At 37.5% G+C, this 27386-nt stretch overlaps 2 protein-coding genes across 3 annotated transcripts; one reads left to right on the forward strand and one right to left on the reverse strand.

The window, feature by feature from the left end:
- Positions 1-1151: 1151 nt before the first annotated feature.
- Positions 1152-16904, reverse strand: LOC116252412 (SKP1-like protein 21). 2 transcript variants are annotated; one of them, XM_031626650.2, is made up of 10 exons: positions 16706-16904; positions 15973-16293; positions 15319-15543; positions 14994-15185; positions 14798-14908; positions 13706-13781; positions 10337-10437; positions 8891-9066; positions 3569-3702; positions 1152-1639 (listed from the first exon to the last, which is right to left on the reverse strand). In XM_031626650.2, exons 2-10 carry the CDS (start codon positions 16006-16008, stop codon positions 1623-1625), a joined length of 1068 nt encoding a protein of 355 aa, XP_031482510.1. In that variant the 5' UTR covers positions 16009-16293; positions 16706-16904; the 3' UTR covers positions 1152-1622. The 2 variants fall into 2 exon arrangements, with proteins under 2 accessions (XP_031482510.1, XP_031482509.1); XM_031626649.2 differs by having other exon boundaries at positions 16452-16904.
- A 3033-nt stretch (positions 16905-19937) lies between these two features.
- Positions 19938-27386, forward strand: LOC116253006 (short-chain dehydrogenase TIC 32, chloroplastic-like). The gene is made up of 8 exons (XM_031627692.2): positions 19938-20393; positions 21907-22138; positions 22231-22310; positions 22767-22920; positions 23147-23225; positions 25800-25884; positions 26864-26910; positions 27012-27386. Exons 1-8 carry the CDS (start codon positions 20285-20287, stop codon positions 27168-27170), a joined length of 945 nt encoding a protein of 314 aa, XP_031483552.1. The 5' UTR covers positions 19938-20284; the 3' UTR covers positions 27171-27386.

Below are 27386 nucleotides of genomic sequence, written 5' to 3' on the forward strand. Positions count from 1 at the left end.
CATTTCACTCTTTGCAAGATTCAATGGACTACGCATATTTATTCTTGTTGCCTCACAGACCGCCTTCGGAAGTTGAATCAAATTTTTCGATGCCGTTTTCTGCATATCATAGACATTCTCGATCTTGTAAATGTTTTCCATCATTTGTCCGACGGAGAAACGATTTTGCTCTTGTCGATCGTTGGGAGCCATTCTGTGTAGGAAAGAATGCACAGTTGTTTGCCCTCAACAGCAACAGAAGATGACAAGAGAAGACCAACAAGAACGCTTCCGCAGGTACAAAACTGATCGGATTGTTTGCATTGAAGTCTGAGTTGAGAAGGGGTTTAACGGATCCAATCTCTCCAAAGGCGGGAGCACTAACAGAAGTCAGCAATCGTGATGATCACATATCACATGACCTGAATTCGACATGCAACATATCACATGATATAAATTCCACATGCGACACTGTTTAAACAACAAGGTTTTTCTCATATAATTCGTTGAGCTTGAAAAATAACGAGAAAAGTACCGTAAATTTTTAAAAATGTTAAAAAATTAAAAATAAAAAAAATATTTAAAAAACTAATAACACAAACATAAAAAGATTTGCAACAAATAAAAAAATAAAAAAAACTGTTTGGCATTAAAAAAACTAAAAAAAATGAAAAAAGTAAAACAGTGAAAAAAACACCAAAAAATATCATGTTTTTTCTTAAAAAAGAACACGTTTTCTGTTACAATGCAAGATTTAGCCTATAAAACTCCTCTGAATGTTTAAAATATGATTTTTTATGTTGATTTTCATAGTTTTAGACATGAGCTCATTGCATAATTCACTCTTTCAGCCATCCAACCTCGTTTGAGGTCAACAGATAAAACAAAAAGAAAAAACTATGAATACTTTGTCGTTATGTATTAGTCCACAACTTTTTCTTATTACTTTTCTCTCAACTAAGAAAAATTTGTACTTAATGACAAAGTATTAATAGATTTTTCTCTTTGTTTATCTCTTAACCTCAAACGAAGTTAGATGGTTGAAAATGACTCTAAAAAACCAAAGTCACCATTTAATCTCTCTCTCTCTCTCTCTACACATATATATATATATATATATATATATATTCACCGATTGCTCAATCACAATTATCGGCCCCCTGCAATGGTTTCTCTGCACATGACGCAACTTTTGTGTAAAGTTGCCCTTTCAATAAAATTAGAATCGTATCATAATGCATAGGATGCACATGAGATGTTCCTTTCTGCAGCCTACGAAAAATAGATGCACAGAAGCAGTAGCAAAATACATAGCAGGCACATGGTTGGTAACGGCTGTTAAAACTATTTTACAACTAACTGGTGCACAACTTTGGCCATGAGAGCAGTTCGGTCGAGAGAGCAAACTCGGCAGATTTTTCAGAGGTACTCCAGCCATCAATGTCAGTGGAAATACACTGCAATTTCTACTAGAAGCCCTGAGTTCAAAATGGGCTTCCACACGGACTTTTGCCTTCAACATTTGGTTTTTCAGCTGCTTTCCATAGCAACTGGAATCTTTACCAAAATCCGCAAGTGGGGATTGGAAGCAACACACAATGCACAACATGGTCATTCATGCTGCACAAAGGGATGACAGGAGCTTATGTTCGATTGAGACCTGTTCAGACAAAAAATAAAGATGTCAATCTAGTTTTCAATGCCTGAATGCACATGGCAAAAACTGCCCGTGACACAAGGAGTGCTTTGAAAAAGTAACCTAAATACGTCATATAAAACAGGTAGATGCAGACTAAACTCTCTCTCTCTATATATTCACACACACCTCCCTAAATTTTATTAACTATTTAATAATGCCACAAAGCCTAAGTCATTTCATAGAAAGAGATGTGCAGGACAAATTCCACTAGCAAAAAAAGAAAAAAAATGTTAGGTACATTCATTAAAAAAACATGAAAAGGGAGAATATCCCATTTTCCTAAGTAATGACTCTCCCTATCGTTTTGACCGAAGAATAGATATAGATTCCCAACAATAAAAAGTTAAAAACTCTATCAGTGACCACAATATAGACTTTATCATTGACCACACTGAAAAAATGAAAAAATGAAAAAAAAAAATGAATTTTATTTGAAACTTACGGTCGCCATAGCAGCACCAAGGATAGGCATATCGTGAAAAAAGGCAGGCAAAAATGAAAACCATTGCCGTAGTTGCTAAAAATTGCCAAGCTCCCCAATATAACTACTTAATTCAAAGTTACCTCAAATATGCAACAAGAAAAGCCATCCGAAGGAGTTTTATATGCATTATGCAAAACGAAGCACATTTTCTAATAGTAACGAAGGCCATATATATCAAAATACAAAACCCCGTATACTACTACGTGAAGTAAAAGCTGATGTGTAAACCCAAGAATATTACATACCCAACTGCAGCATAGCAATCAAGATCCAAAAGCATGACAAAACTTTGATTATGAAAGATGTGCTTGAACATTGTAAAAGACTAAAAGTTGAAACCAACAAGTGGGTTATATATGGTCAGACATATCAAAACATTTAGTTGTCAAAAAGGGAAAAGAAAAACATGAGAGACAGAGAGCCAGAGAAGTCAGGAAGGGAACAACCCAAACCAAGAGTGGGCATTACCCACTCCCACCTGACCCTCTCTAATAATAGGCAGACACCCGAAGTTGGAACTTGCCCACTCTGGCTCTATGAAGCTCCATAAATGCCTACAACCCCTTTTGGAGCTCTTTAATCACAATGTCTTGGTTACCCTACGCAACAAGTAAGCTTATGTAAAGAGTCCCTTATTGGTATCTGAATGAAACTACAATCCCCAAGGTTAAAAGCTCAGAATACCATGGAAATTACCAAAAGAAGCTCCAGACTAGTAGTTATGACAAGCAAATTTTAAAATAAAAAATTAGCTAAACTTAGCTAAACTCAGATAATAAGAAAAAGATCCCAACGTTAGGTTAATACTAACCCTGACGTCAAGCCCCACCCCAACCAACAACCCCAATCTCCCTCCCCCAGCCAAATTTTTTCTTAAAGTGGCATACTGCCCAGTGCTCTAACCTATCAGCTCTCCACCATCTAATGTGTGCTCTATACTAAAGGTGGAAGAATTGAACACTGTAAGAAATGTCGAAGCTCCCATACTAAAGGTGGAAAAATTGGACACTATAGGAAATGTCAAAGCTCCAGTATGAAAGAACATGCTTAGCCTTCAGAAATCCAACGTCTTTTAGCATGCAGAAGTACTGAATACTCCACGGCAAGCATAACATGCATTAACCAAGCAATAGGAAACTAATTTGACAAACAAATGCATTCACACAAAAAACACATCCCCATGACTCATTATTAGAAGCATATACTCAGTGTTGTGTACTGTAAAAGTTAATAATTCCTATGAACTGAAATAAATAAATTAATATTCAGGAAAGCAGTTTAGACATGTGCCAGCAACCTTTCTACTTAAGCAATTAGGAATCATCATCATACAAGTTTAATCAACATCTAATTAATATAAATAACAAAAGAAGATAATCTAAGTATGGTCAGCAAGTAAATCTTACCTGTAAATCTTCGCTGGGAAGAATCGCCAGTAATGGATATTGGAACTTGTCGTCTCTCTTGACCTAATGAAAGAATTTCTTGCATCCTTTCAGGCCAACCTGAATTAAGTCTCCTTGCAAAATCTTCAACTTCCCTGAATTTATGAATATCAAAATTAAAAGCAGAGATTTGAACCCCATAACATCTGAATTAGCAAGAATACCCTCAGGCATGTAAATCTTACTTGAAAGCAAATAAGAATAATTTCTGGAGTTCACAAAACAATAAGAAAAAAGTGATAACAATCACAAGAATAGAATTGTAATAGCCTGGCCCCCTCCCACACCGAGCCCAGGCCGTGGTTTGCCCCAACCCGCACCCTAGAGCCCTCAAAGATTTTTCACAATCTTTAATGCAGGACTATACTTCTCATAATCAGATATTACAATCCACCACCCTTAAGGTACACGCGCCTACGCATGTAGGACTCTAAGTATAAGTGTTGAACCGGCTCTCATCCACTGTAACAACCTAACTCACTCTCACACCAAGCTCAAGCCCTTGGTTTGGCATATACAACTACCTTGTAATAGCTTCAGTTTTCACCCAAAAAATGCTAGGAATCATAACAATCTATCACTTCGCCAACCACCTTATAAATCCCTTCAATTTATCACAATCTTACATACGGAATTAAACTTTTCAATGTACATTGCCACAATCCACCCGCTCGAGGCAAACACATGGACACCTTTTTTCTTTTTTTGGTTTGGAGTGTAAAAGTTTAGTCCCATATCGAAGAATGTGACAAATCTACGATGACATATAAGGAGGTTGGCTACATGGGCAAGTGTTGTCAAGTGTTGGAGTGTGAAAGTTTAGTCTCGTATTGAAGAATGTGAAGAATCTGCAATGACATATAAGGAAGTTGGCTACATGGTCAAGTGTTTTAGGGCGAGAATCAAAGCTGCTAGGGGGTGGATTGGGATCCACGAGACCAAGGACCCGAGCCTAATGTTGGACTGAGTCAAGTTGTTACAAGATTAGTAAGACAATGAATTATCTCCATAAACCAAACTACCACACATCTTCATGTTCCAATGCCAAATTAATTACACATGAATAGTGCTGAGTCAGTCACATGCTGAACACCTGCAATGAGGTCGAGTGCTGAATCAGGCTCTTTAACTTACTTGATCACCAATGATTGCCCAAACTCTTGCAGAAGTTTTATTTGAGTAATGCAAGTTAAAAAAAGTCAGTTTTGACAAAGAGATCATAACTCTGCCCTACAAGTTATATATATACGGCCGTACCTTCATACACAACTTTTTCTGAAAATAGTCTGAACACATACTCGTACCTATGTGACAGCCCAAGACCATATAGCAAAGAAGCATAATTTAATTGTGAAGCTCCTAGTATATTTCTCGTTCAAGTGAGGTGGCAAAGTCAATAGCCTAACAAACTCTATGAGGTATACATTTTTTATCTGGTTATTGTTAAAGCTATCCTAAGCTTGCCATATATATGTGCATCTACATGAATACCTTAAACCATGGAAAGAAGATAAAGAGAACCTCACCTAAAAGCAACTAGTTGGATGCATTGGTCCCCAAAAATATAATCAATAGAAAAATATAAAGAAACAAAAATAGGAACGCCAAAAGTAATAAGTAATAACTAATAAAGGACATAAAATATCACTATAGATCAAGTACACCATATAGGCAAACAGAAATCATGTTTAATAGAAACTAGAAAGAAGGAACTCCGTACAAGCAGAACATGTTAAATAGGGGAAGAAACACCAGGCAAAGAAAAAAACTATTTTTAGAAATATTTTTTAAAAAAGGCAAAAAAAAGAAACAAATGTAGTATAACTAGAGAACAACTTAGTAATTGCCCATGGACTAGCCCAGGTGATTGCTGACGTGGCTACTAGTTCATGGGTTGACATGACAAGAAAGCATGGATCTAGGCCCTCCCATTTCCTATAATCCCTCTAAAACCTAATCCACAGATGTAAAATCATCATAGCTAGCAAAAACATCATACTGGGATCGATACCTTTTGGATTTCTACCAGCGATGTTTCCAGGCTGTAGTAAAGAATTCAGAGGCCAAGGACGCAAGCAGTTACTAGGCTGCAAGCCTGAAACTTCCAAGGTCAATCTCCTAAAAATCCATTTTTTCCTTATCCAAGACAAGGCATAGAAAATCTATTTTCGGTGGATATCAAGATCATGTAGATATGATTTAGAAGTGGGAACTACAAAATTGGTTATTTAGTTTGGCACATGCCCTTAAGAAGCAGGTGCAGGGAAGAAAGAGTGAATGTATGTAGAGTGTTGCCCCAAATGTGCTCACACAAGTAAGATTCTGGCCCTTCGGTGAGAACATGTCAAAGTTTATTGTAGAAACCTATTTGGAAGAAAAAAAACTAAGGCTGTGTTTGGATGCATGCCCAAAACGGTGTTCTGGAGGCAAAACACCATTTTGCCTCCAATAGACTGCTTTTGGCATGTTTGGATGGACTGTAAACAGCGCTTTCGAAAAAAACCTGTTTTTCTGAAAACACCATTTCCATATGTGAGTGTAACTCCACCACCCCCACCCCCCCCCCCAAAAAAAAAAAAGACCTTCCCCCACTGTTATTCACTTGAACAAGTTTTTGTCATGTCCACCGTTTTCAATACTCATCAAAAATTTATGTTTACCAAAACCAGGTTTTAACGAAAAATCATTTTTTCAAGGTGTCATGCGACACCAGCACTATGTGGTGGCACCCAGAAGTACTAGTACCAAAACTGGAATGCCGAAAACCTTTCTGCCCCATATTACAGACCAATAATCTCTATCTCATAACCAAATAGGCAAATAGTAGCTTATTGAAACAATAAGTAACTCAATAGTACATGAATAAATAAATATAGAATAAATGCCTATAAATGCAGAATAAGACACCTCAAAAACATTTTTTGGAGCATCTACCATCCATATTGCAAAAAATTAGAAAATAAAGTAACTTAATACTTGCCTCACAAGTAGTTGAAAAACCTGAGGCCAAAATAATGTTAGAGGCCACTGAGGAATAAAAGCATGCAAATGCTAAGCGACCAACCACAAAAGCATGCCTAAGTCAACAGCACAAGAAACCCAGAAGAATCTGTCCAAAACTAAAGTGGCAAACCCACCTATACCACCTCAACAAAATCAAGTTTAGTACCCTATATGTGCCTATCATGTATGTAGGACCAGTTGTTGAGACTTTCTACTCTTCCACACTTTCCTATTTTTTAGTAATCAACGGTACTTACTTTTAATCCTTTTATGCCTCATCATTTGCCAAAGGGTAGTACGGCATTCTCTTGCCTGTCCACTAACTTTGGCACTGCATTGCATCACTAGACCAGCTGCCATGACTTTACTGGTATACCTTTCCATCGCTTTAGAAACTAGCATTTCTGCAGGCATGAGAAATCTTATACTTCCTTTTACACGAAATGTAAGTAATTGAATATTTGCGTTCTCCAGCCACCGTGGAGACTGTGTCCACATGTCAATGACCCACTAATACATTAGCCCTTACACATTTCCCTACAGAGCTATTACGAAACTTGTATCTTAGCCTGCTTTGATAGCTAGCCCGCAAAAAGAATTTTTTTTACGACCATTCCTTAATACAGCAAACTAAACCTATCAAACATACTGAAAGCCATTAAAGGCAAAAACGTGAAACCTCCGAGCCAAGAATGACACTGAAAACATATAAAATGTAACAACTAAAAACTTTCAAGCGTTTATTGAATCCATTAGTCTATCCAGTAACCTGATAGCTGAAAATGATACAAGGGGCTGTCTAGACTTCCTAGGTGATATATTATTGTACTCACCAAACCTCAGTAATATGAGAACATTAATCAGGAAGAATCCCGACTGAAGACAAATGGCAATACCATAATGTCCCATAAGTGCAGATGAGAAGAAAAGTTAGTTCAGTAATGACAAGGCAGAAATTGAAATCGGTAAATGTGCATCAATGAATAAACCTAACTAATCATCTCTTGTATTTGATTCAACAATTTTTCATTCACTTTAATTCCTCTTGCCTAATACTACAATTACATTGAAAAAATCCACTCTTCGAGTCCTATGCAGTCGCTTCAGATGTGTAAAAGATTTTTAGTCATACCTCAAAACTTCTATCCTGAATGGAGCTGAAGTCCTTGTTATTTGGGATATGCATCCCTCCTTTTCTCATGAGATATATATATACACATGGTGGGTGAATGATGACTTTGCTATCCAAAGTCACCAGCCATCTAACCAGGACCGTCCATCTGAAGCAGATGGATGGCTGAGAGAGAAACAAGAAGAAAAAAGTGTGACTAATACTAAATAACGAAAATGTTCATCACCTTTTTCTCCATGTTTTTCTCTTAACCGTCCATCATGATGGATCGGACGACCCTTATTAGATAGTTGGGTGACTCTTAAAAGCCAATCACCATTCAATTTTCCATATACATATATATATATATATATACACACACACACACATCTTTCTGGCAATCGTTGGGCATAACAAAAATGAAGTTGCTGCGGACAATGCACTTGTTGTGAGATCCCTTTGGTCAAGATTCTCATTGTTCAATTCCGAATGCAGGAAAAATGAGAACATAGAGCATGCCATTGCAACATCCATCATAAGTCTAATAGACTAACGCTTGCCCTTAACAGTATCACTCTTCATATATCAGATGAATGGAGGATGTTGCCTTTTGTAACAAGTCAATCCATGATACGGACTAAAAGATGTTCCTATCACCACCCCAGTAAGTCAGATTTATTCATGGCATGCCAATCCCCCATGGCACAGCTTCTAACTATGTGTCACCCCCTCAGTTTGCTAACATGAGTTTGACCCAATTTTGGCCTTTGACTCCACTTGTTTCTAACTCCCTCTGAGCCATTTTACAGCCTTACATTATAGGAAAATCAGTTGAATAGGTTTAAGACTTTAAGTCATTATAAGGTCTAGTAAGTCCTGGTTAGCATCAGGTGATAGTTTTAAATCTAGATACATGTGACCGCGTCAGGAAAACAGCAATCATGCCACATTTTACGAAGTGCTTCAGATATGAAATCAGTACTAAAAAGGTAAATCATTTTCAAGGTTCGTAATTTCCTAAGAATTTATTGAAACAAATCACAAAGGTCATACTGAAAAGGGTGACATAAATGAATGTTCTTAGAGACAAGCTCACAGGCTAAAAGAGTCCACAATGAGTAGAAAACCAATGAATATAGAATAATTCCATCAACATGCATTCAACACACCGGTCAAGTTTTTCCTTCATTATAGGATCCAGCCCATCATCAATATCGTCATCAAAGTCCAGCTTTGGTGAGAATTTATCATCACAAGCATCATTAAAATCAGCAGCGTGAGTAGGCAATAATGGACCATCAGTTGCATCATTGTCATGGCTTTCAGTGGAAAGGGAATTGATTTCCTGGTACATGCAGACCAATAACATCAACTTATACAAGAGATCAAATAAATTAGATTAAAGAAAAATCATGCACAACTTTTATTTGTTTTACAAATACATGCCCAACATTTGAAATTTTATAGTTCACTGCCTGAGATAATGAAGTTTTCCTCCGAAAAACCATTCTCATGACTCCTTTTGACAGAGAAGACCAGGCAAAGATACAAATTACAGTACTACCTTGCATATTAAATTTTACATTATTATTTCTCCTTTTTTGGCAGTTACTGTTCATTTAGCTCACTGCTTTGGCTCCTCACAGCCTCAATCTCCTCTTCCTCATGCAGGACTGTGATTCTTACAGATTTATAATGTTTTTGGTTTTCCTTTTCCTTTTCTCTTTTCTTACTTTGTTTTAATGGTGAGATTGATATACTCCAACTTTGCCATTGGGATTCCTTTTTCGTCTTATTGCTCTTCATTTTCAAACAAGTGCATGGAGGTTCCAACTAATTTGAAGATCAGACTATCATATGGTGGATTGCTCTCTCCCACCCTCTCTCTGCAGCTCGCCGCCCCCGCCCCCCCCCTTCTCATCTCCCCAATTCCACCAGATATGATCTGTGTCCTTAACTGCAAGACTGCCACCAGCTTGCTACAATTGGGGCATGTGCCTTACAATGGGCGAAGCTGATAATAGGTTGCAGAAATCACTGCCATGGGAAATGAACCACTGAAATAACCCCTGTTTTTAGGCCAGCCATCACAGTTAGGGCAGTGTATCAAAGGACTGTTCAATGTTGGGAGTCGGTGACAGGGTTCATTGAATTATTCTAGTTCTGACCTGCCTCACATTGAGAGTCTTGAGACCATGTCATCATTCCATGTTCTGTTTTATGGCTGATTCTATCATTTTTGTCTTCGACTTAATTAAAATTGACTTCTTATAAATGTCTAATCCATCTGTCTCTCACGAGTTGAGTGATGGGAGCATCTTCAAAGTAATAGAAATTTTGGGAAAGAACTAGAAACTAATGAAGATTGGAGAATGGAAGTGTGCAGAGTAATTTTGATTTGACTTCCTAACCCTATTAGCAAAACCACAGTTAAGTGAATGGTGGCAGCTTAAGACGCCCCTTTGAAAATTTACATAAATGCTGAGCACCCATACATAACTTTTGAAACATTATGTGTTGATCTGAAAATGGTCAATTCTAAGATGCCTTTTTTTGCATTTTTTCCTAAATAGTAAGAATTACAGAAAAAAACCAGCAATAATACAAACAACAACCTTATGGTTCTCCTTTCCATTGCTGGAAGCATGAGATTTTGGCAGTTCTTTCTTCCTCCTATTTTTCTTCTTTTGTTTAGCACCTCGGACTCCTTTAGAATCTAAATTGGAAATAGATCAAAAAAGTGGTCATGAATCAGAAACCAAATAAAAAATAACTTCATTAGAAAAGGAACTCCCACTACAGCAAGAAAAAAGAACTGTGCAAGTGAAATTTGAAAACTAGTAAACAATGGCACGAAGGTAATCCTATGGCTACCACCTCAACATCAATAAAATTTTATTAAGACATTGAGCAACAGACTCAATCCTACAGTGAAAAATCCACACAAGACACCACAGGATTTCAGAATAAATTCAGATCATCCACTCTACCATTCAGACCTTATTTCACAAGCTCCAGAACTTACATCTCAAATGGAAAAACATCTGAGACCAGAAATCAGGACTGGTTACACAATGTGATCTCCAAAATAATATATGTGATATAAGTCTTGTTTATGCTAGTAGTATGACAAAAGCAAAAATGGCATACCACCCTAGATTCCTGAAAGAAAGGTTCAAGAATGTAGTACAGCACAGTGATGAAAAGACATACCCTTCACCCAACATCAATATCCCAAATGGAGAATTAACTAAAATAACATCCAGCATAGTGATGAACACTCGTATAATACAAATAACACCTACAATGAAAACAGAGCACCCAATAATGTATGATCAACTACAAGCCAAACATCAAGTTGAAATAATCCAGACATTTAACTAGTCATTTTATACGGACACCTTATTGTCCACAAATCTCATTCATGAAGAGGTAAACAAGCTCATACCAAACAGGTGGATACACATCAACATACAAAAATAAGATAAAAATGAAAGCAATGAAGAAAGATGGAGGATCTTTCCTTATCACATCAAGCACAAGGAATCATTGACAAATATGACATTGATGAAGAAATAGTTACCCTGAAAGTGTGCGACAGATCCGAAACATTAACTACAATCTTCATATAAATATAAATAACAAATGCAAACTAAGGACCTCAACTCACGAGAGGAACATGCATAAGTGACAAAACCAGGTCAAAAGGTAAGTGAGACCACAAAGCATAAGATAAAAAGTAAGTGTCCTGCTTTTTCTGGAACCTGCAAAAAAGTACAAATAAAGAAAAAGCACTTAACATTTATAAGATCAATCCAGAGAATTAAAGACTAAACTCAGTGTCGGGTTTAAGAAGAGCTGTCCAATCAACAAAATTGGATGGCCCATGTACTACACTCCATGAGCTGCCAAGAAAGTATGTTTCAACATCCAGGGCAAAAAAGTCCACTGGTTAATCGCTTTCCCCAGTCAATGACAGAAATTCAAGTCAAGGTGAACATCAATAACAGTAATTTTTTAAAAAAATAAAAATCCTAATTAAATAAAAAAAATAAGCTTATCAAATAAAATGACCAAATAAACATACATATATCATGTAAATTTCAGGTTTGTCCAAGTGAGACAAATTTCCGGCAAGAACCACATCAAAGAATTTTTACAAGGTCAGCCTCCAGGTCAGGATGTCGGATGTGCACACACACCCCTCTCTCTCTCTCTCTCTCTCTCTCTCTCTCTCTCTCTCTCTCTCTCTCTGTGTGTGTGTGTGTGTGTGTGTGTGGTTGGCAGTTGGCACTACAAGGTGAGCCTGCAGGTCAGAAAAGGTTAGGCATTCTAGATACCATCAGTCTAGAGTATCAACCATCTAACTAAGGTAGTGCCTACTCCAGAAAGGTGAACCATCCCCAGGATGTGCTGCCAATGATTAATTTAAGTGACTAGTAGGTTTGGCCACCGTTGGTGATCAGCTGGCTAGTCCATAGTAGGTTTGGCTATAGTTGGTGGTCCGCTGGCTAGTCCATAGCCATGTAATCATGGACCATGACTGGTTGACTTACTGGAGCCACAAGTCCCTACCAACCGGAGAAACTACTAGTAGGTTTTCTGGTCAGTCCCACATTTGGTTAGTTTTCTTTTTTCTCTATCAAGAAGACAAGTTTCCTTTTTTTCTTTCAAACACGTCATCGGGTAACCCCTTATACAAAGATATATGTATTATTTGTTTATGCACATGTCCCACATGTAAATCTGCATATGTGTTTCTTCCATATATCTGTTTATCTGCTTATATTTACGTTTTTTATGTCTCTGGTCGTGTTTCTATATTATCTCAGTGATTTCATTTTAGTCGACCAACTCAAACCAATTAGCCCCAGCACCTGGCTAGTGTATGTACTATGTAGGATCTTAATTGACTTATGCCCAACTTCTGATATTGACAATTTAAGTTTCAATTGAGGTGGAAGAAGACAATTTTAACTACTTCATACAAATACTCCATTAGAAAAGCAAAAAAAACAAGGAAAGGAGCAGAAACAATATAGCGCATTTAAATTGAATATACATCAACACATGCATATTCTATACAAACTTGTGATGGCTCTTTATAGCACCCAGCTAGGGATGTGAATAGCTCAGACTGCAGACAGATCTACACATCTAGGTTTCAATGAAGCTAACTTGATTGGATTGTAACTAATCAGGTTCAAATTCAGACTCCAGCTCAGATTGATTTTCTAAGAAAACATATCAAGCCTGATGAGCCTAAATTAAATGTGGCAATCTATTCATATTAGAATTTTATTCAAATATTAGATCCAGTTCTGACTCAAAGTTCAAATTCATATGCAAACACGGTAAACCCAAACCCATTTTTATCTTGACCCAAATTGGATTTTAATTGGATAGAGAATTGGATAACCCAAGCCATGAATATTTCAAGTGACATTAATTGATTCCATCGAACCATGCATATATTAATGGATCGCAAAAGGCCCAACCCAATGTGCAACCATGTCATGAGAAGGGATTCCTCCCCCAAGTTGCCAAGGGAAAGGAAATACGGAAAAGTTATAACGGTAAGGAGATCTTTTTGACATTTAGATGCTAACTATAGTGTTCTCACTAGGAACTCAGAAGGAAAAGACTAAAGATGATAACGCATAGAATTTTAAGTTACAGAAATGAACACCACCGTAATTTAATTCATTGAAAATGAATATATATTCTACATTATCAGACAGTCACTGTTCTCTTCTTTTTTCTCCTTCACAATTCACATATCGCAGACAATAAGGATCTAGCAAAACAAAAAATGTGCTTTCGAATATGACAGCCAGATATCCCTATGATGATTTGAAACAGTGATCGTAAGTGAGAATCATTCCTATAAGGTGCTATAGCACACAACAATGAGCCACCTGAAAGCATGAGCTCCTGCACTTAGGATGAAGAAGGCACAAAGGACAAAACCAAATCGTGTATACCTCCATCTCCTCCATTAATAAAAGACAGAAGATCATCCAATGATCGTTCATCAACATGTTCCTCAACTTCAACACTCTGCAAAAGATTGAAACATATTATTGTGATTCGTTTAAACCAAAACATGATCAGAAATCTAGATGAAAACAAAATATGCATATCTGCATAGAATATATCTTCAAACATAAGAACATTAACCTGTTTCAGAAAACCAATGTTGTAAAATGCATAACGCAACCCACAAAGTTCAGGTCCAGAGTTAAATATATAATGTAAAATAACATCAAATAGCAAATTAAACTTTTTAATGCTAAAAAATCATAAAATTTTGATTTTAAAAAATAAAAACAAAGATAATTTTTCTTATGAGAAAGCATTAATTGCATAATCATAACAAAGTAACAAGTATCTGCTACCTACAACAAGCACACTTTCATTAGAAATAATTAAAATCGACCACTTACATTGCTCTCAAAACTCAAAGGTTATCAAAATAAACAGGCTTTATTGTGTATGACTTACTCCTTCGAGTCTTGAAACAACTCAATGGTCATAAAACTTGAAATCCTTACTTTTAATTACAGATATAGATTACAGAAACTTATAATCAGACCTTTTTTTTTACTTTAATTGTCTAAGAATGCCTTTCCCAATGAATTTAATGTTCAGGTTTACGAAATTTAGTAACTTCAAAAAGGATGTCGCTTTTGTATGTTTTGAAGGTGTAAACGTAATGTAAGATACATTGCATATCATACCGGAACAATCAATACATCAGCAAATTGTGAGTGAGACAGCATGCTACATCCTTGAAACTAGTTTCAGAAGTGTATCCTTATCATCTCATTTTGCTTTACATTTGCATTATGTAATGTATCAATATCATACGAGATTCTTATGTAAAATACTGCACAAGTATTTATCCACGACATGAAACAATAATCAGCAGCATGTAGATGATAGGCTGCCATATATTAACTTCATACAATGTAGAAAATGCGGTACTTTATTGAGCAAACATCAGAGACAGAAATTATGTCTAATGCTTTTCAGGGAATGTAAAAAGTCACCGAGTGTTAGTACAACCAGCTTACCTTCAACTTTTCTCTCTCCTTTAGTTCCTTTCTCTTTCTCGCATACAGCCTATTTAATAGTCGAATACGTGGATCATCGGCTGTATTTCTCAAAGGCTCCAGCTTTTCTTCCTGAAAACAGGCCTAATCTGCTAAGATGAATGTCAATAAACCATAAGGATGAAGTTAGAACTACATTCTTCAACATCACAGCCACCTCTGTTAGATCATCTGGTAAATGGAATGTCTCTCTTATCTCCTCGGGTGTCTTTCCTTCAATCATCCGAGCAAGTGCACGGCTAGTCAAGTCAACCAAAGGCTTCAACTGAAGGCTATCAGCTGCAGATGTCAGCTCACATAAACGCTTTGTGTCCATGCGGATGAATTTTTCATCAAATGATTTCCGTTCCTACAGACAGCAAGATGTATCCTTAAGGGTCGATGTTCTAAAGCATATGCAGCATCAGAAAGCTCCTCGAGATGCACAGGTACGAGCAGGAAGAGTAAAGAAAGAGCCACAGGAGGACACAGGTAATTCAAACCTTGTTTGAGCGCCCAGGAACTTGATGGAACCGACAGTAATCAAGTATCAAGCTGAGGATGGCAGGATTGACCCGAGGAGGGAGTGTAATTGCGAAGTTTTTGCTCGAGCCCATACCTGTTTGAACTATTTCTCGACATATCATGGGACAAAACATTGCAACCTCTTCCTCGACTTGCTGAATTGATCCATCGGCTGTTTGCAGCCAGATAAATGACTTCATAGACTGCCAACGTATAGTTGAAAAAGAAAAACATTTGTAAAATTACAGACTGCACTATTGAATTCCTAAATACAGTCTATGACATGACCAATTATTACAATTATTATACACATCCAACCAAAAAAAACCTAGATTGCGACAGAGGAAACGATTGGGTAATAAAATTCCATTCCCCTTCACAATTCACTAACCGCCACACTCACAAACCGATGCCGAAGTTTTCCTCCATCCCCCCCCCCATGCTTAAATAGTCATGAACTTCTCACAAAGAATAATTTCATATGTGACTTACGGGCCCAAAGATCAAAAATTAGATAGCATTAACACAACAATAAAAGCAAAAAAATCAAACCCTAGTGCATTATGACGGCACCCAATGAAAGTTTAACAAAAATCAAAAAAGAAACTTGGAGGGATAGGACGAGCACATACCTCTGGTTTAATGATCGCCATACTAGTTTCCGACATCCAGTGCTAATCCCTGAGAGCATATAACGCCACCGAACGCGGGTATCAGAAGGCCAATCTCCAAAACGCCAGCGAGATCAACTATTCCTACTACCAACCATGTCAAGATGATACCAACTAACTGAACCCATCCTTCCGACCGCGGGCGAGAAGAAGGAAAGTTCAACCAGAACGGCGTTGCCAAGGTATATCCAAAAGCAAAAGAAGAAAAGGCCCGCGTAGATCGAATCACTGTCACCGAGCTTAGAATTAATCAAGACCTCCACAGCAAACACCGCCCCGTTGCTGTAGAGAATGACCCGACCACCATCATCGAAAATACGAACAAGCAAATCACCAGCACACAAAGTAAAATGTCAGGAAGACAAATGGAGCCGGGAAGAAAAATTAGAAGCGGTAAAGTATAAAAAAAAAGAAAAAAAGAGGGAACCAAGAATCAGTACCACCAACATAAAATAAATCCACCCTCCCTCTCCTAAAAAAACGCTGAACCATAAAACAAGCAGATGGAACTCTCCAGGAACCACCAACCAAGACGCTGTCGGCGACGCCCACCACCCGAAAGGCCCAACAAAATGGGAACAAATAAAAGGTTGTCTCCCCTCGGAAAAGTTCTCTGCCAGGTGAAGCCGTGAAGACGATGTGGGGATTCGTGGGAAAGAGGCAATAGAGTCTCGACACAAGATTCAACTGGTACCTGGGAACGAACAGGAAGCGTCCTTTGAAATTCGGAGGTAGTTTTCGCGCCGATAATGTGAGAGAGAGAGAGGATAACGAAAAGTGGAAGAACAGAAAGTTTTTGTCGTGTAAATGTGTTGGGGGAGTGGGGAGGGAAGGGGAGAAATTAGGGCTGCCTTTTAAACTCTGTCTGGTCGTTCTTTCATCCTTTTTTTTCTTTGAAGCGTTTAACTAATTAGTCTAATTATAGTCCGAGTGCGTGTCATCGTCGTCGCCATGCTACGGTTGTGTGAAGAGAAGCCAATATCTCTCTCTCTTTATATATATCTCTCTCTCTCTCTCTCTCTCCCCACAGTCGCTCTCTTTCTACCCATTCTCTCTCTCTTACCACCTTTTATTTTCCTTTTTCTTATTTTCCTTTCCAAATGCACTCTGGCTCATCGTTTGGAGATCTCCACGTCCCATTTGCGGCGGACCCATCTCTTCCTTACAGTGGGATTCATCTGGACGGCGCTGCCCAGAGTTCTTCTCCATGCCATGCCTGCCTGATCCAAGCTTGGTGTCAGCTTGTGGGTACTCAATTCTTCTCAACCTTTCCTTCAACCAGTGGTTTTGAGTTCCATGTGCGTTTTCATCTACAGTAGAGAGGAGAATGTCATGTTACGATGCTGATTCTCCTGCAAAAGCTTTTAATTTCTTGTCATGCCGTAATGGGTTTGGGTCTGGGTTACATAACCCAGTTATGGGTGTGCAATTTAGAAAAATGTAGATACGGATATATAGAAAAATATATATAAATACAAACAAATAAATAAACAAATGTATATATATATATATACACACGCACATAAATCCCACAAAGATTCAAACAGTTTGTGAAAAAACATTGTTTGATGTGTTTTACATCGGTTTTCATATGCATATATAAAAGCCTACAAAAATTCGCGCATTTTTCATACAAAATGGTTTGGTATATTTTTGGATCGAGTTTAGCATTTTTCATCCAAATTTTAGTTTGGTAAGGTGAGGTTTGTTTGGACGGGAGATCGTGATATTGATATTTGTTGCGAGCAAGTCATGGTTATCATAGTAGTAGTGTTAAAAACCGCTGGGCTTTGTAGTTTTGATCCAACTTTTGGGAAGTCACATGTTCGTGGTGTTGGTCAGTTTGTTGGGGAAGTCGAAATGACTCCTGAAACGTAGTTAATTATCACTCGAGCAGCAATTTCAGGCAACAACAGTATTCATAAAATGTGTTACCTAGTGACAAGAAAAGGATGTGCGTATCTTTTAAAGGCACAGTTGCTAAACAAGGTGAAAAAAAAAATTAAGGTTTCTTTGAGCTTTGGTCATCTATTTTTCATCTTGCATGCAAGATTCATTGGAATCTGGTTTATATCTTGTGGCAACACCAGTTGGTAACTTAAATGATATTATGTAGTTGCATGGATGTTACCTTCATAGTTTGGTGATATAATTTTGACAATGTTGATTAAGATGACTGAGATGGTAAGTTATTCGATTCGCTACTAAAATAGGATTGTTTCTCGTTTGTGCACCTGATGTTTTTAACATGTGTTATTTAAAATTGAAATGAATGTTAAGATGCAACGGGAATAGGCTTGCCGAACCTTAGTTATACCATTATTCATTTTTCAGATCGTGAATTTTTTTTTTCCTACAAGTATCCTCAAAAACTCTGGTTTTGTCATCCAAACAAAAACTAGGTTTTGAAAAGTGAAAACTTGGCTTTTGCCTTATCTAAACAGACTAATCAGGTTTTGAAAACTCGTTAAAAAACCAAGTTTTAGCAAAACCAAGTTTTGCCAAAACTAAGTTTTTGAGGGTGTCATTCAAATGCCACCTAACGGGCTTATCTGTTTAGCTCGGAAAGCAACGGAAAGATGATGGAGCTGTCGAGATCCTATGCCAACTTCAAGAGTTCCTCGCCGGTGTCTACTACAAGTGGTGCCATAGGGCTCTACCTCCAAAGAAATTATTAGTCTTACAACGTTTTCTTTTTTCTTTTTCAGGATCAAGACCTCCAAGGACTGCTTGTCCCTGCCTACTCAGGGCTTTGTCGGTGCATTCAAAGTTGCAAATGCTTTGTGCGAAGCACTCTTTGTTAGCTCTGCGAGTGTTTTGTATAGATATGCATGAAGGGGTGTGTTTGTTTGCGAGAATGAAATGCCAGGTGATTTGAGGTCATTGGGAATCTTATATTTGAGGATTCAAAGGAAAAAACACCATCCTATCCAACTTTGAATCTGAACTTTTGACCATAGAGGATCTCAATTTTTTTTTTTTTTACATGGAAGTGAATTTTGGTGTTTGATTGCTCTAGGAGTCCCACACACAAGGGATTCCAGGTCCAATGCTGTCAAGCATACATCAATAACGTGATTCCGAAAGGAATGGTGTGGACATTGTCTAAAGCCAACTACCAGAAATGGGAAAAATGATTGAGGTGCAATCGGATAACGAGAATGACAATTTATAACGGTTATCTATGACACATGCTTATAGCCATTGGCGATACTATTACGAGTGCATTCATAGGTACTTCCGAACTTAAAAATACTCTCAATAGTGTGACCAACGCACTATCATTTATAAGTTTCTGCAAATAGCCACGGTTCCACTATATATAGAATCCACTATATGCTTAAAACTATTGTTTAGTGTGACCAAGGCACTGTCATTTGTAAGTTTCAGCAAATAGCCACGGTTCCACTATATGCTTAAAACTATGGTTTATACGATTCTCAGCCTCTTGCCTGCCATCATCGTGTGACCAAGGTGCATCAATGCTACACGTAACCTTTAAACCAGAACAAACCAAGTTTCTAAAACAACAATATGGATTCTTGTGTCATTCTAACTGTACTTATCATATTGTTTACTAATTTATAGAAGCTTTTAAATTAAACAGAAAATGCAAGAAGAATCCGTAACACTGTAAGATCTCGAACCTGTTGAAGCGTAAACTGTTAGGAAGTTCAGTGTTAGAGAAGTTGTGGATGGAAGAAAGTGAGGGTGTCAGTGGGATGTTTTTGTGCGTTTGATGCTTTAACACCCATGCCAAATTATGGTTAAATTTGATGGAGCAACAGCCTGAGAACTAACGGTTAAATGTATTTTTTATAAGCATATTACAAACTTTAAAAAAAAGGTTTGGTTCTTTCGGTGCTAAAAGAATCATTACAGGAAAAATGACAGTGAAGTTCTTTTTTGGGGAGTGCTGAGAAGATTATTAGCGCGGTGATAGAGTGGTCCGTGACGTCCGTCCCCGTTACCCCGGAAGGGAGCCATTATTACTCGACAGTATCCTCCTGACGTGTAACCCGCTTTGGTCCTTCTGGTGAGGCAAGGAAGCAAAAAGTAAAGAAACTTTCCTTTTCTGTCACACATAAAATCATATGGTCCGAGGAAGGCGAACGGCACAGAGAGGATTTTGTTGCAAAGATAGGACAGGTTGTTCATCGGATAGGATTTTGTTGCAAAGATAGGACAGGTTGTTCATCGGATAGGATTTTGTTGCAAAGATAGGACAGGTTGTTCATCGCATGTCTGATTGTTAGAGACGGCAAGGTGAAAGATGGTTTGGTTTTTGGGTTGGAAGGGGCCTTCTGGGTTCTCTGCACGTTCGACAGCCGAGGAAGTTACGCATGGTCTAGATGGGAGTGGTCTCTTTGCTATTGTGACAGGTGGGTGCCCATCTCTTTGTGCTTTTGTTTCACCCTTGCTGGTGTTTTGAGTTTGGTTTAGAGGAACTAAGGTGGTGATCGTGATTTTTGTGGTCATGAGCCCCTCATTATCACTGTCTCTCTAGAAAAATCAACAAACCTGATACGGCCTCGAATTTGAATCATTTTTTTCAGTTTACTTCACCATTACCCCAAGTAGCGACCTGTATTTGGTATTTGTTTGTATACTTGATTTTAACAGTAGAGAGGGTCGGATTTCCTGCTCATACTTTGAGGTTGTCAACTTAGGTCTGGCAGGTCGAAGTATTACTTGTGCCAGATCAGTCTTTGCTTCATTTTCGTATTTTTCTGTTTAGGTACCATCCTATACATTTTTTGACGAGAGAAAGTGTTAGATATGAAGAACTTTGAATATGGCCCCGTGGTGGATATTGCTTTTTCTCCTATCACATATTTAGTTCTATTAATGTTGCATTTCCCTCAAGTCTGAATATATCGACAGTTTATGGATGGTGTCGAATGACCTGAAACAGTGGTCGATAGTAGATACTTCCTTTCCACTTTCGCTCACTTAGGAACTTTCTACTGGAACACTTCTATCACTTGTAGATGAACTTGGTAGCCTATGAATATCAAACGTAATGTACGAAAACCCGTTTTTGGTAGAAGGATATATATATTAGGGGCGATAATATCTACCAGAAGCCACAATTAGGCGAGAGAGGAATTCAATAACCTGACATGGTCATGCTACGACGTGTATGTTGAAACTTGAACGTATATAAAATAACTTCAGAATTCTTTTTGGTGAAGTTAGTGAATATACCTCTAGTTTCATGTGAAGGTAGGATGTAGCCTTGAAATGGAGGTTATTTTCCACTTGTTTGAACAAATCATGTTTAAAATTTTCAGTAGGAGGCGTTTACAATATGTAAATGTGCTTTGGTTTCTGGGAATGATAGACAACTGCTTCCTGGTGGAGTGGTTTAGGACAGCAGTAGCGATAGGAAGCTCCATCCAGATCCGGTAAGGGAATGAAAACAACCATTGGTGTCATAAATGGTTACAAGGAAATGTGCACGAACTATCCCTAGGCCAAACAACCGTCACTCTGTAACCTTAGTTTGAAATTTTGAATTATTGGACATGGTTGTCAATCATGATACGGATGGCCAACAACACAAGTATCTACGAGCCGAAACCTCTGGTTTTCATGAAACAAGTATAAAAGAAAATAAGGACAAAACGTGAGTTACAACAAGCAAATGATAGGAAGCCAAGAAAAAAAATCTTTTGCGTTACAAGGTAACGCCTTCTCCATTGGACATAGATGTACCATCAAAATTAGAGGCAAAATATCTTGTTTGACACACATTTCTGGCAGTTATTTTATCCAATAATTGTATTTCAAATTTCCTGAGCAAGTTCAAATGCAAGCCAGTTGTCAAATTCTAGTGTTATTGGTGTGCTCCAATTGGCCCCTATGCAGCCCATTCTGGTTTTGTATTTGCAGGTGCATCAAGTGGCATTGGTACTGAAACAGCTCGAGTTCTTGCTTTGAGAGGTGTACATGTATTTATGGCAGTCAGGAACGTGAATGCTGGTAGAGATGTTAAAGACGCAATCATCAAGGACAACCCAACTGCTAAAGTTGATGTCATGGAGCTAGACCTTACCTCCAAGACATCTATAAAGAAGTTTGCATCTGAATATTGTTCACTCAATCTTCCATTGAATATTCTCATGTACACAGCAATACTTTTTATGTATAGTTTTATTTTTCATATAGAAATATTGAACTTTATAATTCTATCACTTATTTAGTGCATGGATGAAGTAACAATGCAGGAGTTATGGCGACTCCGTTTATTCTCTCCCAGGATGGAATTGAACTGCAGTTTGCAACAAATCATATAGGTATGTCTTGCTTATAAGACTCCAATACAAAAGAAATGGTGTCAGCCTTTCTTGAGGGTGTGCTTAGGGTGCGACGTACGTTATTGCATTGTGACAAATAAGTTATGGCTTAAACTATCTTTAAGGACATTTTGTACTGGTTTTTGTGTTTGTTATGATGGAGCATATGTATTATAATATGCTTAAACTTAAAATTTATAAAATGCTAATTCTGATTCAAACAATGTCTTCACAGTTGTTTGACATTTTTTTGATGGTGCCATGGTGGTTATCATAATTATCTATATCGTATAGCACTCAATTCAAGGTGCATGGGATAAAGGAAGCACTTGATTTTATTTTGTATTTCCCACCATTACGTCTTTTGCATCACTTCTATGCCGTGAAATAGGAAAAGTGTGGGTACCGTTTGCTAAGTGAGAATCTAGCTAAGTGGCTTTTATGTGCTCTTTCCAGGCCATTTCCTTTTGACAGATCTTTTGTTGGAGAAAATGAAAAATACAGCTCGTGAAAGTAATATAGAAGGAAGGATTGTCAATGTTTCTTCTGAGGCACACAAATTTGCCTACAAAGAGGGGATTCGATTTGACAAAATAAATGACAAATCAGGGTAAGTTCTGACATTTGTATATTTTGGTTGATTTCTACCAATTGGTGCTGCTTCTTTCGACAGAGTTAATTGTCCCAATAACCAAGAGAACATAGTCCAGTTGATATATGACTATATAAAATTTGGATGATCCTTTCATTGATTTCTCATGGACTTTTAGAAGAAGAAAGTGATCAAAGTTTTCTCTCATTTGGTTTCTTTTTCCCTAATGCTTTTAAATATGTAGGTACGGAAGCTTTGGTGCATATGGTCAATCAAAGCTGGCAAATATATTGCACGCGAATGAGCTTTCTAGGCATCTAAAGGTGTTTGCTCCTCAAGTGTGTCATGCAATGAAGACAATAAAAACTTCGTTGTTGAACTTATTGTCTTTTTTATTTTATTTTTTACAAATGCATGTGGAATCTTTTAGGTCTCAACTTGTGATATAAAGTAAAAGCATTAGTTCCTCGTATTGTTGCAAATAGAGTGAAAGGTTAGAAGTTACTGAAATTTGGACGGTAGGTTGGCATAAAATCAACAATCTATCTTGCCTGTCACTCAGGCAACAAAAGAAAAAAAAAATGATTTAGTGCCTCTGGAAGGTATTTTAGTGATACTTTCTGACAGAATAAGCTCTTGAATGTTCTGACACGTGGCGAACTGTGTGTCAATTAAGATAATAACTCTGAGTGTTGAGGTTAGTACTGGTTCTAGGTGGACACGTCTCATGAGCATTTCGTAGGAATTTTTCCTCCCAAGATTATGTTAGGTCCTCCCAGTATTTTGCAGTACAAAAACTGACTACAATGCAAATATCATGGTTGGAGTATGATTTGTGATGCTTAAACCCTTTAGTATATCAGATTCATTTTTATGTTAAAGGTTGAGAAATGCCCGAACCAGTGTCTGTTTTGCAGTATAAATTATCCTTATGAGCATTATTTGAGAGGAATGACTCATGGTGTCAGTGTGAAGTAAGTACCTCTTGTAATGAAATGAAGGAGTCTTAAGAGGAAAGAACGGTCTATTGTTATGAATTGGGACTGTTATGAAAGGAGATAATCTGTAAATTGCTGATGGATGGATCGTTAGAAAGACAAGTATCCTAATAGATTTCCTTGTCTGCCGCTTAAGCAACTGATGTTTATAAAATCTCCTAAATTGTCTAGAAAGCTAATTCTAAATTTTTTGCTTTCTGTTGTTGAAGAGATTTATGCATCATGTTGAACCTTAAAATGTCATTCAATTTATTAATCCATGCCACATATGGCATTATGGGCAAGAGCAAGAGGGCACAGAAACGTATGGGACTTTAACTGAACTTTGCTGCATTGCAAAAATCCTTGTTTTGAGGGCATTGGCCACATGAATTTGATGAGAACTAGTTGAACTTTGTGAAAATATAAAATTCATGACATCCATGTGTGATTATTGACTCTGATAAGGAAATATACACGAGTACTTGTTGATTCATTAGTCCAATTACTAGATTTGCCATAAAATATTTAACAATGAAAAAACAAAACTGCAATGAACTGAAATTATGGTTGTTGTAGTTATCAGTGTTAGTCCTTTATGAACATTAAAATTTGCAAAATCTTCGGTTGAAGTGCTTAATTAGGCGATCTCTAATTGGTGATAGACAAGGAAGGACATGGAGGCGTGCATATATGGTATGCTAAATATAGATATGACAACAATATTAATCAATTTTATGCTGAAACAGACTATAATTCCGAATTGAGATACTGCCCATAATCATTCAAAAGGAACAAAGTGATGAACAAGAGACTGCTAGAGAAGTTAGCCCGTACTCATCAAATGGATTGTCATACTTTAATATATAAATCACGTACTTGTAATATATCAAACAAATCAGATCCATGATAGTGCTTTCTAAAACATGGGAAGACTCGTAGCAGTAGAAAATCAAACTATGATATGTTGAAAAGGAAGAGTCCAACAACAGACTGATAGAAAAGTTAGCCCCCTTTTATCAAGTGCAGTAGCATATTTATAATATCTAAAACATGACAGATCCATGGTAATGATTTCTAAAAACACGGGAAAACTTGCAGCAGTAAAAAGTCAACCATGACATGTTGAAAAGGAATTGAGGGGTGAACAAGAGGCTGCTAGAAAAGTTATATTGTGTGCGATATCATACTTATAATATATAAAGCAAATCAAATCCATAATGGTGCTTTCTGAAACACAGGAAGAATTACAGCTATATAAAACAAACAATGATAATGTTATCTGAAGCACAGGAAGACTTGTAACAGAATAAAATCGAACCATGTTCAAAATATAACGTTTACAAATAATATCCTTCTAGATGTAGCATTTTCAGACTTTCACTAACCCTAAAATGATTTCAGTAGACATAACATGGCCGGTGGAAGACTAAGTAAAACTTTTGGAGTCAGAAAGAAGTTAATAAATTGTTTCAATTTCCAAAAACACATTCTATGCCCTACAAAACAATATCTGCTTTCTACAGATAGCTTGGAACTGAATCAGGTCATTGTTGGTTATCAGATCCTTTTCTCTTCTTATTTCCCAATGTTCATATTTCTTGATTATCCCAGAAACAGCCAAAAAGAAAATCGACTCTGCTCTTTTGCTTGTTTCCTGAACTGTCGTTGCTTGGTCTTAAATTGGAAAAGAGAGAATTCAAGTGCTTGAAGCATTTTTATCTAGTCTCTTGTCCTTCATGTGAAATAGCATATCACTTTATCTTGTCGTATCTTAGTTGTCAATCAATACCTGAGAAGTGTAACTTGATGGTGGTAATATCCCAAGATCTCTCATCCACAAGAATATTTGTTCATGTTTTCTTATTTGGATTGGTCTTCACGACAGAACTTTCAACTAGTTCTCCTTGTTTGAAACAGGAAGAAGGGGTGCAGATAACTGTTAATTCACTACATCCTGGATCAATTGCCACCAACCTTTTGCGGTACCATAGTATTGTGAACAGTGAGTTTTCTGCTACTAATATTTGTTCAGTTAGTATGCTTATCATGTGGTAAAACAGGAGAAGGTACATCTCACCAAGCATGATATTTTCTGTGCCTCTACTCATTGTTTCCTTTGCAAATAGTTGTTAATATTTTGAGAAAATTACCCCTTACCCCTAAACCTGCAGGGAATGGGGCTTAAAATGATACCTTGGGCTGGAAAAGCCCCTGTGGGTGGTTAATCACTAATGCTATTGATCGAGAAACTTAAAAATGAGTGTTCAATGTAATGTAGCACACGATAAAAGTATGGGACAACTGTTTATCCAATGATACAGGTCGATACAGGACAATAAGCGACACAGAGCAAATACAGAGGCTACATAATATTACCTGGTGACTCAACATGCCAACAAAACGTGTCGTAGGAAGCAATACGATGAATTTTTACATTGGTGTGAATGGGTTCAGCTGTATAATGAGTCTGATTTCTGGTAGATGCGACTACAATATTTAGATCTTTGTGTCAGTCCCGAAAATGTGTCTGGTGACTGGTCCGCTGAAGAGTGGGCACATCATAGGAAGCAATACGATGAATTTTTACATTGGTGTGAATGGGTTCAGCTGTATAATGAGTCTGATTTCTGGTAGATGCGACTACAATATTTAGATCTTTGTGTCAGTCCCGAAAATGTGTCTGGTGACTGGTCCGCTGAAGAATGGGCACATATAGGATGTACCCGAGGTTAGATGTTCCTTGAATGTGACGTGTAAATGGTTTGGTTTGTCATTTTTCGGTTCAGTTAGCTCAACCCACTTACACTCCTCCAGGTCGTACTGTATGTTCACCATGAAGTATATGGGGCTAGGAGAATGATACGATGCATTATCATAATTGTTGTCACTTGTGACTACTTTCCAGCACCCCATTGGGAATAGTTGAAAGTTCAACCTGTTAACTTGCTTCAAGGTGAGTGAATTTTGAATTTGTATTGCAGGCTTAGCACAAGTTGTCAGTGGTTTTGCGCTGAAAAATGTCCAGCAGGTACAGTTGCATTTCTTAGTTGCTTGTGGAACGTCATTTCATTCATCTCCTGCCTAAAACATTTTGTTCTCAAGTTTTACCTTACAATGAATGGTTTACAGGGAGCAGCAACCACATGTTATGTTGCACTGAGTCCCCAAGTCAGAGGTATAAGTGGTAAGTACTACTGTGATTCCAATGAAGCAACACCAAGCTACCATGCGAGAGACCCGGAGCTGGCAAAGAAACTCTGGGATTTCAGTAAGAACTTGATCCAGTGATCTGCTTATAAACTCTATGAATTCAAGGCCCCTGAATGCGCCTCTATCTAAAAAAGACAGAAAGCGAGAGATAACCGGCTACAACAGGGCAAAAACCAACCAGTAAGGATAAAACATGTCTGTGTTTTTATTATGGAAGCTTGTAGACGAAAAATGCAATAGATACTTGGTGTCACTTGAGTCATATGATCTGAAGATTGTTTTCATTATGCGTTA

Source organism: Nymphaea colorata, chromosome 4, assembly GCF_008831285.2.
Source record: "Nymphaea colorata isolate Beijing-Zhang1983 chromosome 4, ASM883128v2, whole genome shotgun sequence".
NCBI lineage: Eukaryota > Viridiplantae > Streptophyta > Magnoliopsida > Nymphaeales > Nymphaeaceae > Nymphaea > Nymphaea colorata.

Coding starts and splice junctions, on each gene's coding strand:
- LOC116253006 (XM_031627692.2), top strand. CDS start 20,285: ATGGTTTGGTTTTTGGGTTGGAAGGGGCCTTCTGGGTTCTCTGCACGT. Junction 25,885..26,863: donor GTACCATAGTATTGTGAACA/GTGAGTTTTCTG, acceptor TTTGTATTGCAG/GCTTAGCACAAGTTGTCAGT. Junction 26,911..27,011: donor CGCTGAAAAATGTCCAGCAG/GTACAGTTGCAT, acceptor AATGGTTTACAG/GGAGCAGCAACCACATGTTA.
- LOC116252412 (XM_031626650.2), bottom strand. CDS start 16,008: ATGTCGGAAACTAGTATGGCGATCATTAAACCAGAG. Junction 15,186..15,318: donor TTCCTGGGCGCTCAAACAAG/GTTTGAATTACC, acceptor TGCTGTCTGTAG/GAACGGAAATCATTTGATGA. Junction 10,438..13,705: donor TATTAATGGAGGAGATGGAG/GTATACACGATT, acceptor TTTCCAATTTAG/ATTCTAAAGGAGTCCGAGGT.